The 20,340-nt window shown below is 41.7% G+C and overlaps 2 protein-coding genes across 6 annotated transcripts in view; one reads left to right on the forward strand and one right to left on the reverse strand.

Moving 5' to 3' along the window:
• TPK1 (thiamin pyrophosphokinase 1) overlaps window positions 1-991 on the forward strand; it is a 310,310-nt gene extending 309,319 nt beyond the window's left edge. For all 3 annotated transcript variants that reach the window (XM_084212076.1, XM_084212077.1, XM_084212078.1), the window contains one exon: window positions 781-991. In XM_084212076.1, coding sequence (XP_084068202.1) covers window positions 781-899 — 119 coding nt within the window. In that variant the 3' untranslated portion in view covers window positions 900-991. The remainder of the gene's footprint in view (window positions 1-780) is intronic.
• A 1,392-nt stretch (window positions 992-2,383) lies between these two features.
• SEC61G (SEC61 translocon subunit gamma) lies at window positions 2,384-5,341 on the reverse strand (the record flags this gene model as incomplete). 3 transcript variants are annotated; one of them, XR_014616338.1, is made up of 4 exons in its annotated part: window positions 2,384-2,493; window positions 3,329-3,431; window positions 4,390-4,489; window positions 5,237-5,341. XR_014616338.1 is itself a non-coding variant. In XM_084210249.1 (2 exons), the coding sequence occupies 2 exons, from the start codon at window positions 4,505-4,507 to the stop codon at window positions 3,325-3,327; spliced, it is 225 nt and encodes a 74-aa protein (XP_084066375.1). The 3 variants fall into 3 exon arrangements, 1 of the variants encoding a protein (XP_084066375.1); XR_014616339.1 differs by having other exon boundaries at window positions 5,209-5,326; XM_084210249.1 differs by lacking the exons at window positions 2,384-2,493; window positions 5,237-5,341 and having other exon boundaries at window positions 3,325-3,431; window positions 4,390-4,507.
• Between the last annotated feature and the right edge of the window lie 14,999 nt (window positions 5,342-20,340).

A 20,340-nucleotide genomic window follows, 5' to 3' on the forward strand; every position in this document is an offset into this window, starting at 1 on the left:
CTCCATGGAAATGTTTTCTGAGCTGCCAGTGGGAAAGAGCTGTCATTTGGCTTGTTTTACAAGCTAAAGCAAAGGATAGTATTAGAGTTCTTACTCTGAACTTTTCTATGAGCAAGGACTACCACAGAACTGAGTAGTTCTAGAGTACCTTTGAGGAAGTTGATATGTTTGCAACGTGCAAGCAATGCTATCTCAAAAAGGGAAGAAATGAAAGGCAGAACTTAACCTGCATGGTTTGCTATTTGTTAGAGTAATGCCACTTGGTTTCTAGTGTACACAAACACCTTCCTCACACACAATAGAAGAAGAGATTCAAGTCCCTTAATTCAAAGTTACTAAATAATGTCACTTTTAACTGCTGGCCTTTGTTCTAGAACTGTTCATGTTTTAGAAGATTATAGGCTTGTTGCTGAGCTAAAGCAAATCCCTAGTTTAGAACTATAGTAAGATTCTCTTTGTTTTACATTAAATACCTTTTCTAGCACTAGTACTTGAACTGATTCTAATGAAATACAAATTTCCAGATGTGAAGCTGAGGATTATCCAAACACACTGCTTTTGTAATAACCTACTGTAAACTCAGACTGTTAATTTGGAGATTAATTTATTGCCTGTTCATTGAAAAATCTCATACAAGCCTTCTAACTAGGTAATGTTTATCTGGGTTAAATTTATTCAGCTACTTTTTTGTTCCTTGTGGGAGTAGTCTTTCAAATCAAAGGCACTGATGTCCTTTTATTGTTGTAGAGAACCACTCAGTCTCTTCCTTACTTTTCACAGCTAACCAGGTGCTGAAGTTTGGAACATGTGTCAGTACTTCCAACACCTATGACGACTCCGGGATTGTGACCATCGAGACAGACAAACCTTTGCTGTGGACAATGGCTATCAAGAGCTAAGATCAGCTACAGCTGCATTTTCTGATCTGACACTACTCAAATTACTACAAAATTTCACTGAATTAAGACAATAAAGCTGCTGCAAGATATAAGCAGGCACTGATTTTCTGTATTGAATGAAAAACAAGTCTGAAATAAAAGTCACTTGAGACTGAATCAAAATTACTTGCTGTAATAGAGTACTTCATTCTGGTAAATCACACTACTCAATCAGAAGATGCATGAGCAGCCACACAGTACAACCACAAACCGAGATGAGTGTAAAGAAACTGCTGCTGCTTATCTGGTTAGTTCAGGCGACTTTTACAAAGTATTTTATTCCAATACTAAACTATTTTTCCTCTCCTGCCAAAAGGAAAGACAGTATCCAGTCGCACATAGTATAACTGTATCACAAGGTGATAGCATGAAGATTAACAAATCTCATTTTTCTCTCCTGGTTTGTAACATATGTAGGTGCTGGTGAAGATTTCTCAAGAATAATAACTGAACTTTTCTACTTAGGAAGCAGGTTAGTGTACTGAAGAAGCTTCAGTTTTGTGGTAATACCAGGATCAGATGTCCCAGTATTAAATGCTTTTAAAGTCTGTAACAGAAGCACCATTGTACCTTCTGCAAATACCAAAAGCTTACAGTAATATTTTTGAAGTGAATTAAATGTCTATCTAAATCTGAGGAGGAAGAGCATTGCATCTACCAGAGTTTTTGCAGGCTTAGTTCTTAAAATCAAAATATGCAATAACACAAAATAATACAAACTTCCAGGTCAACATGCAGGGGCCAATACAATTTTATGTACAGAACAGGATCCAAAATGGGTATATATCCTATCCAATAGTGTGAGCAAGTTGTGGATTTGCTAAAGGACTCCTTAGCGTCTCTGCCAACTAAATTATCCTCAAATGGCATATCTCAGTAATCAATTATGTCTGGGTTTTTTAATTATGCCATCAGAATAAGGACTGGCAATGTAATGTCTTTGTTTGACATGAGGTTTTTTTCCTGTCAAGTACATACTATAACCTAGCATGACTTCCAAATGCAGAAAGGAATTAATGATAATTATGGTGATTCCAAAAATGAGTGACAGGAATTCCCCCACACTTTTACACCACTTGAAAGAATAGAGAAAGGCTGTTTTCTTGCAGTCTGCTTTTGCTAGAACAATGCTGTTCCAAAGCTTAATTTACTGCTTTGTAAACAGCTCCTGAAGAGACGTCGTACAAGTGTCCCCATGGAAGCTTTCAGTATTTGACTGGAGAAAACCTTAGGCAACCTCATCAGAATGCAACACTGACCCAGCTTCAAGCAGGACACTGAACTAGAGATCTTCCAAGCTTCCTTCCCACCTGGATGATTCTACCATGGTTAAAAGAAGTTACAAAACAAGCACACAACTACAGGGGAAAAAAAAAAAAAAAAAAAAAGCAAGACTGCAGACAGGTACGATCACACACACTTTAAAAAAGTAATAAGTTGACAAGAATGTTTGAAAACGCAAACTGAGCTTGTTTAATATCAAACAAATTAAAGCTGTGAAATCATTGTAGCAGGTGTCACAACTGTCTTCTTCATGATGAATATTCAGCCACCTCTGTTGAGAGAACAAAGTAATAAGTTTCAACTAATGAAGTGTGATCAAGTGATCGCACCTAAAGTCTTACTTATCCTCCCAGCACTGCCTTGCTAGGACAACCATTACAGCTTATCTCCCATTTTCAAACACCCCTTGCCTAGATGACCACTCTTACAGGTATAAGGAAGTCACATGTTGTGGACACAGAATGGTCTTTAACCTCTTCCAGTGCTGGAGAGGGAATCACATTAGCTTTGGAGAATATGGTACTGTTAGTATGTCAGTACCATGAGGCCAGTCAACCTGAAGTTCAAATTCTTCATGATGTAGTGTTCATTCCAAAAGGGATTTTACAGGATGCATTACACATAAAACAATGTTTCAAACATATCTAGCGCTCCATAAATGAAACAAGACCAACCTTGTCCTGTACCCTGTCATCCTACAGCATACCTACTCAGTTTTCTTTACCTTACCATCCATCCATTTACTTTGGATACCCAGACTATCAACTGGAAACAGTAAGAGCATTTAAGATCCAAATAGGGTAAATGTTCTGTGGTCAAACATACACTGAGGAACTGGAAATCAAAATATCTAACATTCAGTTTTGAAGCAGAATACTCAGGAAAAACCTTGAGAACTATGGTTCTAATACTTTGCAGCATGCTGAATTAACATAAAGTTCATTAACATTGCTCATGAAGTCCTTTGAATCTTACTTGTCATATTACACTAACAGGTGACATGCACAGACACTAAAACAGCATGGGTCCCGCAGGGCGCACTAACGTCCTCTGTTTAAAACTGAGCAGGTAAAAATTTAGTGAAACTGAAGGCCACATTCACTTACACAATTATATTGTTGATTGGGATATGGATCAATTTGACAAAGAACCCAATAAATCCCATTATCGCAAAGCCTATTGCTGTTGCCATGGCAATCTTCTGGAACTCTGCAAAATAACCAAAAAAAAATTGTTAGGATGTCTCATGTATGGCATACATATGTGCACTGCAGAGACCAAAGGAGAGATCTCTCTTTACAGAACCATGCTAATACTGGAAACACTTCAAAGTCTGCACATGAGAAACAAATCCACTTTTTTAGAAGACAGATGAGATTTTCAGAGAGAAGATGCAGATTTCCACAAAGAATGGTTGATCAAAATCTTTTTTAAATAAGCAGAATTTAAAATACCCACAATGACAATTCATAGAACATTTATCCCATTATGTTTCCTTTACATCCCTACAAGCCCTGAAAGTAATCTCTAATACAGCATTAAAAATAGAAAATCTGTATTTATGTCTGTCACAGGAGGACAGCACTGTAAGACTCCACAAAAATCGAATACTTGGGATATTTTCAATTACTTTAGGACAGCAACCATGAAGTTGACAAAGAAGGTCAACAGCCCCTCAGAAACCTGCCAGTCTGACAAGGAATTAAGTTCCTTATGGATCTCAATAGCAAACTTAAGTCACAGACCTGTTCACTCTGAGCATGTGAATAAAGCACTGTAACTTGCAGAGGACCAGCTGCATTCTAGTTCTAGAGCTTCTCTCCAGGGCCTCTCTAGTCCCAAACCTCCCCTTCCATACTCCCAACAACAAAATTGCTCCTGTCCCAATCAGAAAAGGACTGACAACTGTGGAGCACTGAATTTCAGCTACTTAACCTCTCTCCTAAAGTGAATTTTAGTACCACTCACACACCTACATACGTGTGTTTATTATAGCCAGAACTTTAAACACACTGACATTTAGACAATTAAAGGTCGAGTTTAAATCTCATATTGGCAGCTGAGAAACATCCACAGCAAACAAATCAACAGAAGTGACATATGGAAAGGCATGTGCTAAGATACAAAACAAAATAAGGATTGTGTTCTGGTTCATTGTGTGCTTTACCTTTCCTGTCAGGCTTGGTGCATCTCTTAACAAGTCGTATGGAATCTTTTACAAACTGACGGCTGGGTTCCACAAATTGCATTACCTGATCCATGATTGCCTGCAAAGACATACACATTTAGAATTGATGGTTCCACATATATACTGAAAATCAGACTTTTTAATTACATTATTAACAGTCACCTACAAAATTTGTTAAAGGCTTAAGAGAAGTGCTACAATCCAACCTAATATGATTCCACTTTGCAAGAAATGAAGATATTGTTTAGTAAATAAACACGAGGGCCTATTTCTGACTGCTGAAGAAAAAAATATGGAAAATTGTGCCTTTCAGCCTAGAAGAGGAAAACAGCTCCACCACAGCTGGGCTTTCAGCTCACGTCCTACGTCGTGTTTCTGAGAACACCACCAAAGGCGCCTAAATGGACAAAAGTCGCCGGTTTGAGGAGACCCCCATGCCAAAAGCTGCCGGGGGCTGGTGAGCACGGAGAGAAGGCTGTGGCCGAGCCTTATCCACACAGCAGTCGTGTGCCGGCACTGCCACCGCACACGGGACACAACGGGGGGATTTGCTCGCACTAATCCATACGGACCCCCCGGTCGGAGCCTCCCGCTGTGATGCCGGCCCCTCTCGCCTCCCCAGCGACCCCCTTCCCCCCGCTGCGGCCGAGGTCCCCCTGCCTGCCGCCGTCCCGGCAATCCCCCATCCCCGGCCCCATCCCTGGCCCCATCCCTGGCCCCATCCCAATCCCCGCTGCCCAGCCCTTATCCCTGTCTCCCAAGGCCGGAGAACACCCGGGCCCCCCGAGCCGCCCTCACCGCCGGCCGAGGGACACGTCGCACTGACCGGCGGAGCGCGTGACGTCACGGCGGCGGCGGGGCGGGTTTTGGGTGGAAATTGAAGGGTTTTGAGGGCGGGGTTGCACTTGGACTTTTTTTTCCCCTTCCGGTTTCCGGGGCCTGTCGCTCCTCCCTCCTCGCCGGCGGGGCGGGCACAGCCGTGAGGGCCCATCCGCCCCCGCCGCGCCTCTGCGGCTTCTGGAGGCGCTTCCCATGCCCTTGGAGCCTTGGGATTGTGTCCCGTGTGCGGTGACAATGCGTCCCAGCGGGAAATAAAGGGAAGAAGGTGCCACTGTTCTCCCAGGCAGCCAGGGGCAAGGATGAGAGAACACAGTCTCAAGCTGTGCCACGGGAGGTTTAGGTTGGACATTAGGAAGAATTTCCTCATAGAAACGGTGATTAGATGTTGGAACGGGCTGCCCAGGGAAGTGGTGGAGTCGCTGTCCCTGGGGGTGGTTAAGGAAAGACTGGACACGACACTCCATGTGCCGTGGAATAGTTGTCAAGGTGGTGTTAGGGCATAGGTTGGACTAAATGATCTCAGAGGTCTTTTCCAACCTAACTGATTCTCTAGATATGCCTGTAACAAATGCTCTTCGGTGAAAAGATGGCAAAAACACGCACACACACACCAAAAAAAAAACCAAAAAAACACAACCAACCAAAAAAACCCCAGGGTAAAACTTGGTTTTCAGGAATGTTGGAGCCATTGTGAACTAGGGGAGTTGGTCACCTTTGAAAGCACAGGATTTTTGTTGTGTAGAGAAGAGTGCAGTCTCAAAGGCGGGAAAGCTCCGTCCATTTCAGCTCCATGGCTGCAGCACAGGGCACTTCTTCGAACGAGGGGGAAAAGAGGCATGAGGGAAGGGAGCGCTTCCCTGCTGCTTCATCTTGTAGCAGATAAAGGAAGAACAAAGACGAAATGGATTCACTGTTTTTATCCTCACTTTGCTTTTGATGTTACTGATTTTTCTATGGAGCTCTGTTCCGAGTTGACTCCACCTTTGAGTTTATAGTAGGTCTCCAAAGCTTATTAATTATTCTTTGGACTGTGGGGCCTCTGCAGCCAGTCTAGCAAATGCTTTGCTGATCTCAACTCCCTGTGGCAACTAAGTGTGCACAAAATATTTTCTGGACTTAAATTTTTGCTGACAGCCTTCACTACAGGTAAAGTACCATCACATCACAGTAGGGAATTGTTGGTCATTCCATGGAGTTTTTGTTTCTGGCCACAGGGCAGGTCCCTCAGTATTACTGACCTCCTTCCGAGATGAGCTCTCTAGTTGGCATTGGAGGGCTATTGGCTTGATGTCCTCTACACGTTTTCTCCAAAAGTCTGCCTTGGATTGGATTTTGTTTTGAATGAAAATTCCTGCAGCACTGTTTCTCAGATGAGGCCATAATTTTGGTGGCCAAATTCTGCTGGACCTCTTCCATTGGCACACCAGCACAGAAAGATTAGAGTGTCAGTGAGGCCTCCCACAGCAGATATGTGTATAGCTTGGCTGTTGTTTTTGATGCCAGTCTGCAGTCTGCCAGGATGGAAGGAAGAGCAAAGGAGGATCCCTAAGGAAAGCAGCAAAGGGCCTGATAGCCATAGTGCATGGTGTGTGATGGGACAAAGTAGATTGCTAAACCTTTGAATGAGGTTCCATATGTAGAGGCATTTTGGTGGGCTTTGACTTATTTGGGTTTTTTCCCTTCAGTATCACAGCCAGAGACTTTATCAACAGAGGAAACTCACATTTCCAGCTGTGCTGCATGAGGAGCCTTGCTGTGAACCATCTCCACAGTGGGTGTATCCAAAAGGCACTGACTGGGAAAAAATTTAACCCGAAAAAAGAAGACGTGTATGAAACAATTCATAACACAGATTTCTGGTTGGATTCGATTTTTATTTTAAAAAGCATTTACTGAAATAAATCTTTGTTCCCCCAAAATGCTCTATTTTAAGTTGTTTTTCCTGTGGAGAAATGTTCTGGAGAAACATAGCATAACTTGCCTGTCTTAACAATATGGCTTTCTCATGAGTTTGTGCTACGGGTTCTCTAGGGTGGGGTAGAAGGTATTCATTGTCCTGTCTTAGCTTTCTTCACTCTGCCGTGATAAGCTCCTGCCAATTTGCAAGTTTGGGCTTCAGCAGCTTAGGAGAGAGGCAGTGTCCTGATTCATGCACAGAAAGCACTGGCTGTTCTCCTCACAGGATTTTCCAGCATTTATGGGGTTTTTAGTCCTTGAACTAATACACGGTTACTTACGCTGGGTCTTCATGGCAACTATGTTACTGTTCTAAATAAATGTACAAAGAGCCATTTCACTTACAGAAGATAAGAAAAGGTTTACATCTCCTCAGCATGTGTAAATTTTTTTCATTGAAAGCTAGACTGCTACTAGGGTGTTTTGTTTCTACTTCTTTATGGCTCTTGCAAGGTTGGGGAGGAAAGTGGTGTGCTTGCACAGGTGAATTTTTATGTCAGTTTTTCAAGTCTGCTTTTATGGCAACATCTAAGCAGTACATAACCATTGCCTCAACAGTAAAAAAGACCATTGTTATCCTATGCAGTATGTGCTAGCACTGATTTGCTTCTGAATATTGCATAAGCTGGAGCCACATTGGGGGAAGAGGCAGGGGGAGAAGGTTTTCATTGTCTGTGTGCTCCAAGGATGAGAGATTTCTTTTGATAACAGTTTCACTTTGCATATTTGCACATTTTAGTTTGTAGTTTGTAGTTTGTCCTTTTGAGGACATGCAAAATAAATTTCTGCTTTTAACCACTGGCACATTAGACTGTTGGATGACATCCATCCCTCTGGATCTGGACACTTGGACAGTGTGATCAGCCTCATCTTTAGCCTTTCCCATTCCATGCTGCCGGCCTGCCACAGCACAGATCCCACTGCAGCCTGCAGAACATGGTGGGATGCCAGGAGCCAGTGAGCTGCTGGCAGCTGCAGCAAACATAATTTTGGGATCAGCTGAGAGGAGAAAAGACACAGACTTCAGTATGAGAGGCAGCTCAGCCTCTGTCTGGTAGGATGGCACATGTGTGATCCCCAAGTGGTTGTGGGAAACAGAGCAGTAGCTCTGTCTGAACAGGTCTCCGAGCCTCTCTGTTCCCCTGTGGGGTATAACCCCATTTTCCCTACCCTGACTCTGCTCCAGCCCCAGGCAGGTCCTGCTCAGGTTCCCATGAGGCTGGTGCTGCCTGGCCTCAGCAGCAGCTCGATGGCAGGGGCAGCCCTCTACTCTCTGCGTCCCAGAGTGGAGAGACCTGCCAGTCTGGTTCTCTTGTTTGAAAGATTACTCCCCACGTGCTAGAAGAAACTACTTGCAGTGGTCTCGTCAGGTTTCCTGTGGCTGCACAAAAAGTGGTACTTTGGGATATGAAGTCATGCTGAGCTATCTCCTTCCCATCCCAAGCCATCCCATGACGGACAGCAGGAACTGAGCTGCTCCTGTGTAGGAGAAGCCAGAGGGATGAGTGGGTGGGCAGGAGGCACAGCCAGTGCTGTGCCCAGGGTCTCTTAAGCCTGTGGCAGGCCATAAGGCATTTGAACTGGAGGAGGCAAGGCAAAACATTGGCTTCTTCCCCAAGGGAATTTTTGGGACGGATGGACTGTCTGAACAGGAGTAGCATTTGGGGACAATCTGACTTTCCTTTTGGAATTTAAAGGGCAAATGGTTATCCAGAGGGACAGCAAAAGCAAAGAAAAAGACTAAGAAAAGAGGGAAGGGGGCCTCCTGTGGGCTCATGTATGCAAGGAAGGTTAGTCACTGTGGTCAGTGGGAATCTGAGGATGCTCTGGGTCAGAAAGCAGCAGATAAAAAAGACCACGCAATAGCAGAGATTTACAGCCCAGACAATGGAATAATGTAGAGAAGGAAGAAAGAGAGGAGAAACAAGGTGATGTTTTGGGAAAGGTTAAGGGACATCTTGTTGAACAGTGCTGCAGGGAGCTGCCTTCTCAGATTTTCAGAGGCAGCAGCATAGTAGCCCCATTGACTGAAGTCGTGCTAATGCTCCATTGCTTGACTGTCAGTGTTGCTGGATAACTAAATAACTATAAAATTCAGTCTTCTGAAATTGCAATGATATATGGGACTTTTTATTTTTTAATTCTACATTATCATAAATGTGTTTGATTAATTTATATCTTGAAAAGCCATTGGAATATCTATGTGCTTCTGACATTTAAAAATTAAATTTACATTTTCATTCCCCTAAACAATCCAGAGACTCTGTTTGGACTTGATAAGCTCATCTGCATGATTTACGATAGGAAGAAAGATTATTTCCCTCTTCAGTATCTGTTCAGATGCTGGGGAAGAACATAAATGGGAAATAATTGTTAAGAAGAAAACGATAGCTCAGATTTGGGGGTCAGGAGAAAATGAGCAAGTGCTTGTGGTCCATGTCTTGGGGTTTAGCCTTGATAATTATAGAAATGCCACTAGATCACACTTCAATGCTGTGGTTGTGAAAGGGAATGTCTCTAGTCTAAAGCAGCCAACAAGCCTCATCTTTTGATTTGTGCTGCTTAATATTCAATGGAGATGAAATGTGGGATGAGGGAGAAGTGCTGTCAAAATAGATTTTTCCCGGTGTTGAATTTATTGTATATAATTTTAAAGATGACCTTTTTAAAAAAAGCCTGTGTTCCATTTTATTTGAAAGAGCACTTGGGAGATTTCTGACTGTATAATGATAGACAAAATAGGAGAGAAACAAGGGCAGTATACTAAAATGACATTGCTAAATGATGCTTCAGACTAAAAAAAATGTCTGAAGGTTTCTATCTAGCAAAAGAAATACAGAGAAGTTAACAGAGGAATAATAATTCCTCCATCAGCTGTTCAGGTCAGAGAGATAAAGATAAATCAAATGCTTACTATTTCTCTGATGCAGTGCTTGTAAAGATTTGTTTCGTCTTGCTCTAATAAACAGCAGCAGATGATACAGGCCTTGTCCCTTACTTTGTCATTTCCACATGAAAATTTTTGTGTATATTAACAAATAAATCACTGAATCCTTATTTAAAAGTGGTTGTGGAAATACTAATTAGCACTTCAGATTAAAAAAGAAAAGGGGGGGGGAAATTAAAATTGGAAATACTCTTAACCTTAAAATAATTTTTCATGATAAATTCTTGTTTTAATTTGTTTTGGCAAATCTGCACTTAGTTTGTGAAGTATGGCCCATGCTCCTTTTTGGGACATGGAGCAAACTAAACCTTTCTCTTCTGTGATGTTCCAGCACACCTTCTACTCCATTAGTGGCTCAGGATATGTGTTCCATTCCATGTAACAGGATCATGACCCATGATTGGGGTTGGCTGAGCTGGACCCCAGTTCCACTATCATTGTATGCATTTTGATGCAAAAGCTGTTTCATTACAGGTTCTGCCCACTGAGATCCAGGATCCGCGCTGGCTAGGAGTGTGGGCCAGAATGCTCTTTTTCTTGTGAGTTAAAAGGTGTTTCTTCATCTTTTTCCTGCTGTAAAACTCTAAAAATTTGAGGGAAGTTGAGAGACACTGCTTTATAAGGGTGAGAACCATTTGAGGGGTAGGGAAAATTGAGCAGCTGAAAGGATGGAGCTGGACAGACAGAAAAGACCCTACTACTGAAAAGCAAAATAACTTACTGGCCCTATTTTTTAAAACTTTTTTTTCCCCCAGTTGATCTATATAGAGTTGGTTGTCTTTTGTTCATGCCTTCAGATTAAATAGGACATTTCCCTTTGGCTCAGGTTAAGCTTTTCTGATACTGCTGAGGTCTCCTGAATTTTGCCAAGTGCCTGTGCTAAAGCAGACATGTCACTGATTTGTACAGGAGCCATGTGCTTCAGGCATGCTGGCGGCATGTGCTTTCTCAAAGGGTGCCTTGGAAACATATTCTAAATATGTAATAACTTGAGTGTAAAAGAATCCAGAGGAGTTTGGGTAATGGAAGGTTTTACAGGGATGGGAATCATTCCTGAACTTCAAAAAGATAGAATTGCTAAGTTTCTTTTATTTTTTTTAATGTACTTTTCACTACTCTTTTGAAGATATTTTTAAATGATTCCCCTTTCCTCCTTTCTGCCCTCAGAAATCTTTGCTCTCTTTGTTAGAAACTTAAATGGAAAATTAAATTCCGGTCTTGCTGAAGAACCTTGATAGGTTCTGCTGTTCAGCGAGTCAGAGACAGTGTCCCTGAACTGCAGACAGTTCAGCTTTAAAAGTGGTTTGAGAACTGAAAGGGATGGTCACTAGAGAAGCAGTTTTTCTTGGTCACTGGTTGAGTGCATGATCTTCCTCATATGCAAGTGGGAACAGGACAAAGCTGCTTTTCACAACCTGAAGATGCTGCAGGCCTTCCTTGCTATTGTCTGAATCCGCAGCATTCTCATGAAGATTTGTTTTGTTCCTGCAGAAGGAATAGTAAGGTTCTGTCCATTATTCTGCTTTTCTGTCTCACCAGTACTGCTCCAACTCTGCATTAGTGAAAAGAATTTGGGGAATCACCTGTTCAAGTGGTACAAATATATCAGCAGTTTTTCAACACAAAATTGCCAGTGTTCCCGAGTCCTATCAGTAACTGCTGCAACAGACAATGAAATGTTTGTAAATCTAATTTCTCTCACTTCCTCTCCTAGTGAGATAAAAATCAATTACTTCCATTATTGCTGAATAGATAGAATCCTGCAAGGCGGTGTTGGTTTAAAAAATAAATACCTGAAGATCTAGCATTTTCTGCTAGCTTTATTACCCAGGCGTCACTTCCATTTAATCGTGGACTCAGTATTGCAGAACTGTCCAAAATGTTGCAATAATCAGATATAGAAAGTTTCAAAAGAAAGTTCTGCTAACATCATGGTAAGCTTGTGTCTGTTTGCCTGAACCAGTCCAAGCACTTGTCTTAATAACAAAGTGGAAACATTTCAATGGAGCATCTCTGCAATTTTGGCAGCAGCTGACAGCCCCAGGCAAGTTTTAATTAGCACCTTTTTCAAATTGTTTGCTAAATTAGTGAAGTATTAAATAGTCTTCCCCAAATGATATCTGCAGTTTTGAACCTTGCATCTGTCTCAATGTGTGGACACCCTGCTGTTCTGGTAATGCTATTTACTGAATTGTTTATCTGCTAGCAAATTCATGATACGTAATCTGAATGATATCTGGGTCACCATCATAAATTCATTTGTAAAGCACCTGCCAGCTGTTTGGTTCTGGCCTTTGTAATATTACAGTTTTCAAGTCAACAGCAGTAGTCACAGCACTTTCCCTGACGAGAACTTTGTCTCATATGTATTTCATAAGTGTAAATAATATATTTTCATTACACTGAATTTATGCAGCTGAAGTAAAGATGCCTGCTTTGGGCCTCTAAGAGCTGTAATCCTGATTAGAACCTAATGCTGAGTCAAGCCATGAAAAAGGCATTTTTGTCCTCATCTTTGGAGTTCTTTTGGATTTAATATTTCACTCTTCTTGCATAAAAATAAACCTGTAGGAACCTACAATTGTGAAATAGTAAACGTATGTTATGCAGCAGTGTTGCTGATAAACATCACCTGAGAGGTTTCTCTTGGCTGAGGAGCCTATAAATAGTTTCTTTACATTTTTACCCATGCCAGGCACAGAGTAGGCTCTTAACTGTTCAATCCCAACTCACTTATGACCCTCTGTTGCAGAGCAGAATGAATTAAATGACAGGAACAGTACACTTGAAATTGCTGAAGGTTGTACAGCAAGAGCTGTGAGAAGGAACTGCAGAAACTGAGAAAGATACATAAAGAAGGAACTGGAGAAACTGTGTCCCCCTCCCAAAGAACAGAACAGCCTGATGTGGTAGGTAATTGTGCAGAAGAGCAAGCATACGTTATGGCCTGCTATGTACTAAATCACACATGGACAGAATAACTGGAAATTGTTACGCTAAAACAGTGGCTAAAACAGTACAAATATCTGTGCCTTTTGTCAATAAATGTCCTTGGTCTGTCTTTCAATCGCTGTTGACCCTCCTTTCTGCAACCATTCCTTTAGGACTTTGTCCACGCTGAATCCTAAGCCTGATTTTCACTATAAAAGAATAGTCTGCCCATAACTACTCTTAGTTTCTGAGAATTCATGTGCTTAGGGAAAAAACCTTGTTTAGTACATCCTACCTGTAGGAGGGGGATAAGGAGGTGTTACTCTGGGTTTCCCTGCAGTGATGAAGCCAGGGAATATTCAGGTGTGGTGCATAATGTAAGTAGTGGGGGAAAGACGTGGCATTGTGGTGTGAAAGATCTGAACTAAAGGGAAGGATGAACTGAGGAGTCAGAGAAAAGGCAAGGTAAAGCAGTGATGGACTGATTACATTGTCAAAGTGCAAGAACTTTTTTGGGTTTTTTGTTTTTTGTTTTCTGCTGCTTCTTGATACACTTCTGTATTAAGCCCCTTTGGCAATTAAATTGCAAAACTAAACATCCCTTGACTCGAGGGACAAAAGTGTGATTTACCTGTTTAAACCTATCTCCTCTGGTTATTTAGGTAGCTCAGTTGGCAGAAGTATGGCTCCTGTTCTACCTTGGGTGCAAGATAAGGTACCTGGTGGGTAGTATTCCAGCTTTGACTGTGTTATCTACAGGGTCTGACCTGTACATTGCAGAGGTTCTTGTTATTCCTTTGGGGCCACAGTCCAGATAAACTGGTATTTAGATTCCTACAAATAGCTTATAGGCATGAACCTGTAAAACATACTGACCACTGAACATGCTCCAATCAACTGTCAGTTAATCATTAAGCTGTTTGAAATTATATTAAATGCTGAAAAATCTATGGCTTGTCTACCACACAGATTTAAGGCTTTTAAAGGCTGACAAATCTTTGTTATTGTCAGTTCAGCATTATTGATGCCTTTGGCCTTTAAAATACACAGCTTCAATTACATAAGTTATGGTCTTTTATTGCATCAGCAGCTTTTCAGTGCTAATCTTACTGGTGGTCTGTAGTTTGTCATGGATTGGGAGAGGTGATGCTAATAAAACTTCTGATTTTTAAAATACTTGTAAAATGTGTTTCACAGAAAACACCCAAGATTACTTTTTCTGTCCTTTTACCCTAGAGCAGTGAATGCCTCACTTCTCAGAGGTTACTATATGAGAGAAGGCCAGCAGATGTGAACTATAGCATAAATAATCCAGTGAAGCTGTTCTAGATGAACAGGATTTGAATAGAGAATTTGAGAGGACTTGAGAAATTTGGGCTCTTCCATAGCTGTCTTAGGCTCCGTGTCCTCTCTTGCAGGAGATGATGAAGAATCACAGTTGGGAGTCACTTGAAGATTTCCTGTGACTAGCAATGTACTCTGGAAATAAATGGCAAATACCAGCTTGCTCCAGTCTTGCAATTGTTAAGACACTGAAAAATTGTAATATGATTTTGTCTGGCCTGACTTGTAGACTGAAAGAGTATAAGATTAAAGGTTTTATACGTAACTCCTGTCTTTCCTCTGAAGTGAATCTTAAACATCCATAATTCTGGACACCATGCATTGCACTATAGGGCTACCTGCATATAAGCACTGAGCCAGGGTGTCTTTGTTGGCTGCAATAATGAGGCCAGTCCTTTAGATCTGAAACTGCACCCACCCAGCATGCAGCTGAATTCTGGACACCATGCATTGCACTATAGGGCTACCTGCATATAAGCACTGAGCCAGGGTGTCTTTGTTGGCTGCAATAATGAGGCCAGTCCTTTAGATCTGAAACTGCACCCACCCAGCATGCAGCTGAAACAGAGGGGAATGTGCTTCTCCCTCAGTTCCTCTTATTTTCTTGGAGCATTTTTGGTTTCTTTTCTGAGAGTTCCCAGGACTCCATGTTATTACTGGGTGTTAGATCCTGGCTCAGCCACTTGTCTGCCGTTAAGTGGCTTTGGCCTACCTTACTGCTAGTTGTCAAGCAGAGTGTATCTGCATTTTTTTCTTATTAGACACCCTTTGTTAAATCACTTACAGTACTGTCTGTGATGGTGTCATATTATCTGCCACACCTTGAATGTCACATAGGATGCAAAGGTTCTTCAGTGTGGTCTGGTTCTTAATTGCCTCTACAAGTTTTTTAGCAGGATAATCTTTACTTGTCTGTCCTTAGACTCCTGAGCTTTCTTGAAGCTGCTTGTAATCTTAGCACTTTCATTAAATATCTCACTAAAGTCCTTGAAACTGTCCATGGAGTGGAGAATGTTTTATTCCATTCCTTAATCCCAAACCTTAGGTGGAAATGCTACCCTGCTATCCCCAGCTAGTACTGTTTTCAAAATCCAGCTTCTGGCTATCCCCAGCTCCAGTGTTGTCCTAGCCAGGCTTGGGAGTCAAAGCCTTGGAAGGTGACTGACGACCTCAGAGCATCCAACAGCTCTAACCTCTATGAACACACAGGCAATACAGAGGTTAATTTATCAGCCCCTGTGCACCTTCAAGTTTTGCTTTTCCACGTGAGTCCTCAGGGTTTTGTTTCTGTCTGGACTTTTCTCTGAAAATTTGAAGTTTACAAAATGTTACTTTTTAAAGGTCATCTAGCAATGGTGACTTCCTTGATCCTGCTGATAGGTTGCCTATGCCAAGCTAAAACTGTGATCCTGGGAGGAAATTTTGTAGGTGCACCTTTTGTTATCTCAAAGCATTGGTGGAGATGTGTGTGTTTCAGGGTAGGAAGTCTATTATTGCTTCTATTCTGTGCAAGGCTCCCTGGCTGCAACACACACACCCCACCACCACCCGCTCCCATCCCTGGAGTCCTTCCATGTGCCATAGGTGGAGAAAACCTTCTCAGTGGTCTCTTTTAACACCTGCAAGATCTCGATGACATTTGGCACCAGCTCCATCCTATACCTAGTGTTTACATGACTCCAGGAAGAGCAGGTCTGTTGGATTCAAGCTTTTCTGAAATCAGCCTACAGCTTGGGGGTGTGAATGGAGCTGCACATTTGGGAAAAGTTCTCATTATTGTCTTATTCTCATCATTGTCTCATCATCTAGCTTAGGAGACTGGCTGTCAGTATATCCCAAGAAACTATCAGAGTAGTTTGGATGTCCAGCCTTTAGCTTTCCAATGCTTTCTCCAGAGTCCCTTGCTGATTGTTTTTGCAGGGCCTCCTTTCAGTAAAGCCCAAGAAGTGAAGATGGTACTTCATTTAGGAGATCAGGACAGGTTCTTTTGCTCTGGGTCAGCAAGTTCTTTGTACCAAAGGATTCTAAAGATGGGGTGTGGAGATCCATTGTATGTCATAAAAATTGGACTGTGGGTATTTGCAAATGTACATTTAGGTTTGCATCCTTGGTGGCAGGGGTTATATTTTCACAAAGTGTTTCACAAGGTATTTCTAAGGTTTCAGGTATTTGGATTGCAAGAACTGATGTTTTTTTCACTGATCAGGGCCATTTCCAAATGCTTGAAAGAACAGTTGGAGCAATTTGGCTGCCCTAAGGCAAATAATTTGCATGTTCCTTTTCCCAGCCAGGTCAGGGGGGCTGCTGTGCATCAGAAGGCCTCAGAAAAGGTGCGTGCAGGTCTGGCTCAGTGTCCCAGGATATCCTTTTCTTGATGTGCCTTTCAGTGTGCCTGTGGCACTTCTGAATTGCCCAGAAGTGATACATCCTAAGGCACTTTGTAAAGGGGCACCTGTCTTTCTGTGAATATTAAATGTGAGGACCAAGAGTGCCAGCACAGCAGACTCAGAAACACAGAAAACAACCTTTGAAAACCTTGGCTTTATCCAGAGAGTCCCATACGATTTACATTTGGGAAACTGAAGTTTTCTATTCTCATATGCATCTCATTCCATAAAAATTCAACAGATTGATACCCCTTTAGATTTTAAAATACTTAGGCTATTTCAGCATTATTGCCTTTAAAACCATTGTTTGGAAAATGGTTTTGTTTGTTTACATCTGAACTTCAGATTGCTTTGCATTTCACTACGATAGCAGATGTTGGTGACATTTTATGGAGCATAAATAACAGCTGTGATCTGTGAAGTCATAATTCTGTCAGGGGATCTTTCCTACAGCTTGTCAAAATGAAAGAGCAAATTTTGAGTGACAAATATATATGTATTTGCCAAAAATTTGTTTCAGACATTGCTGATACCTGCTCTTTTCATGGAGCCAAATACCATGACCTGTAGAGGCTGCAACAACAAACTTGAAGGCGTCCAGATATGCACAATTTGTTCATCTGAGAAGATGCAGAAGACCTTGCTTGGGAAGAGTCAAGAGGTGAACAGTGTATCACTGTCTCAGGGAAAAACTCGTCACCTCACATGGTTTAAAACTTAAAAGAATGTTAAGGAAAATTCCTGATCTCACCATTCTCAAGCCTCTCTGTTGGTCCAATTCCCAAGGCCAGAGACTTACACCACTGGGACAGAAGCCCCTCCACAGCGGGTGGCTCCAGTGGAAGCCCAGCTTGACTCCCCACATCACCCACTCACATGGTCAGACCAGGATTCCTCACCAGTTTGACCCTGGGTTTCCCATGGCAGTGTCAGACATCTCATTCCATAAAGCCGTTTATTCAGGGCACACAAACAGCCCAAGCTGGTGCCTCCAAGAAGGATCCCCAGCAAAGGAACCCTGTGCTTTTCTCCCCTCATTATCTACCAGCTCACAAGTCTTGCTCTTCCTCCCAAATCTCTCAGTCTACTGAGATTTAATAATGACAAGGAGGTGGCAATCTGTGAACTGAACTTTTGGGATCAATATACAACAGGTGAACCAGATGCAAAACATGAATAAAGAGCCACAAAGGTGTTTAGGTTTCTAAACACCTTTCTGCAGCTCATCTAAACTCATGCATGAACACATATTCACAGTAAGATGTTCACAGTACACCCCCATGGTACTGAGTCTTGGGCTATGAGACACAGGTGTGCAAAGGGGTTACATGAGCAACATCTGACTTGTCTGAGGTCTGTCCTCTACAGAAAATTAAGGCATCTCATATTTTCTTCTTTCAGACATATTCTGTTCTTTTGCCTGGACTTTTTCTCTGTAGAAGTTGGGCCCTTTCAGCTTTGGTCTAACATCTTTTGGGATTCTTGCCTGAATATACAAATGTATCTTCCATATTTTCATAGATTCATCAGTGTGTAATCATACATAAGAATTTTTAAAAGTACCGAACAGGCAGACAGGGTATCTGTCAGACTTCTTTGGAATCAACAAAGCAAAAGGATTAAAATGAACTTTGAAACCTGTTTTAATCTGATCAATTGTCATTGTAATCACTTGTCATATAAGTTCTTGAAGGCAAAGCACTGAAAAAAATTACTGCTTATTTAAAAAAAAAAAAAGTCCATAATTAAAAATATTTCCAGTAATTTTGAATATATATGTATAATAGGGAAGACAAGAAGACATAAAGAAATCTTCCCATATAAATGAATATTCAGGTGTTGCTAAAAAATCTGTTTCTTTCCTTTTTCAGAAAAATGGCGTCATGAGAAGGCATTTTATTTCCCGTAGTGCACCTTTTCAACATTTCAACCTTTCCAGCAGGTAAATCCGGGTGATCTGTGCTGCTGCTGCAGGACCTAAGTGGTGCCGCGAGTCCTTCCTCTCGCTAGATGGCATCGCTGCCCTCTGAACAGGGTCCTCCACAGACCGCGGTTTTAGGTGAAGTTTCCAAAGAGTTCGTTCAATTTATGCGAATTAACCGTGCTTTGTTTGGGTCCTGCAGATGAGGCAGGTTAAGCAGATTCCTGTTGATTCCGTTTTAATTCCTGAGCCTATATGGACAGCTCAGTTTTGCTCCAGGCTTGCTGGTTTTTCCTATCCACACACTAATAATATTGCACAGATTGTGTAAACCCAGTTCTAAATTGGCATGGTGGAAAGGTGGTTCAAGGACTGAAATAAAAGTAATGTAGTCTCAAGTTCATGTGGTTTGGGTTGTTTTCAAATCTGTCAGATATATGGACTCTGGAGAACTGGAATTATCTCAGAGGAATGACCTGAAAGAACGAGCAATTGTCTTCATGGCAGTTGGAGAGAGACTGGGAGAAAGGAAAAGAGGAACAGAATGTGAGGCCCAAAAACTGCCCTGGAGAAAGGGCTAAGCCCTGGGGAAAGCACAGACCAACCAAAATGTGCACTGAGACCACCTGCAAAGACCTTTTGGAACTCCTCCAAATCAGAGTGGTTCTCAGAGGTATGATTTGTTGTCTGACCCAAAGAAAAAACAAACAAAAAATATTTGTTGAAGAGCTGAACTCAGTTTGGAGTCATCTGCAAGTGCACTTTCCTTTAAAGCAAAATTCCAAAGGCACACACAGAATTGGTGCTTCTTTTAAAATGTGTTTCTTTAAGCAAATATTTGTAGCATTTCCCATACAGTATTTTGACCCACATACAAGTTCACACATGAGACCCTCCAAAAACACCCCGGTTGTTGAGGTTCAATTCTTGTGCAGGTTCAATTGCCTTCTATCTGTGTTTGTATTTGGCTCCTTATCCAGGAGAATGAGAGATTTAGGCATTAAATAAAAGTCAGGAATCATTGCTGAAGGAAAAGAATGGGCATTCAACGGACAGTTAAAAATGGCAAAGTGAATTCATGGTGTGAAGGAAAAATGAAATTGTGTATTGCTTCTGACATAGGGTAGTTTGAGGGGATCACTGAATTGCTTGTGCTCTCAAAAGGATTCCTGCTTGTCCAAACTGCTCTCTGCAGAGGGAGGACATTCTGATGTCAGCAAGTCCCTTTGTAAGTGCTGTATTTCAGCCACCTGGGGTACACGCATTGTGTTAGTGGCTTGACACTCAAACTCTAGGCTTGGTTCTTAAAATGCCTACTGAACAGTCAGTTGCTGAGGCCTGCAGCCACTAAAAAGCTAAACAGGATTGGAGCCTTTCTGGTAAATCCAATCAAATAATGGGATAGTTGTAAATTAATTAAAATTCATGTGTTGTGAACTGGTTTTTGGCTGTCTTTATTTATTTAAATTCTGAGCTTTTAGTCAAAATGGCTTTTTATTTTCAAATTTCTGAGCTGTAAGTGCTGGAAACATCTAATGCAATTTATTTTGAGGATTAAGGATTCAGGAGACTAGGTGGATATTATAAACTTCAAGTATTCTAAT

Source organism: Fringilla coelebs (genome assembly GCF_963513975.1).
Source record: "Fringilla coelebs genome assembly, chromosome: 1".
NCBI lineage: Eukaryota > Metazoa > Chordata > Aves > Passeriformes > Fringillidae > Fringilla > Fringilla coelebs.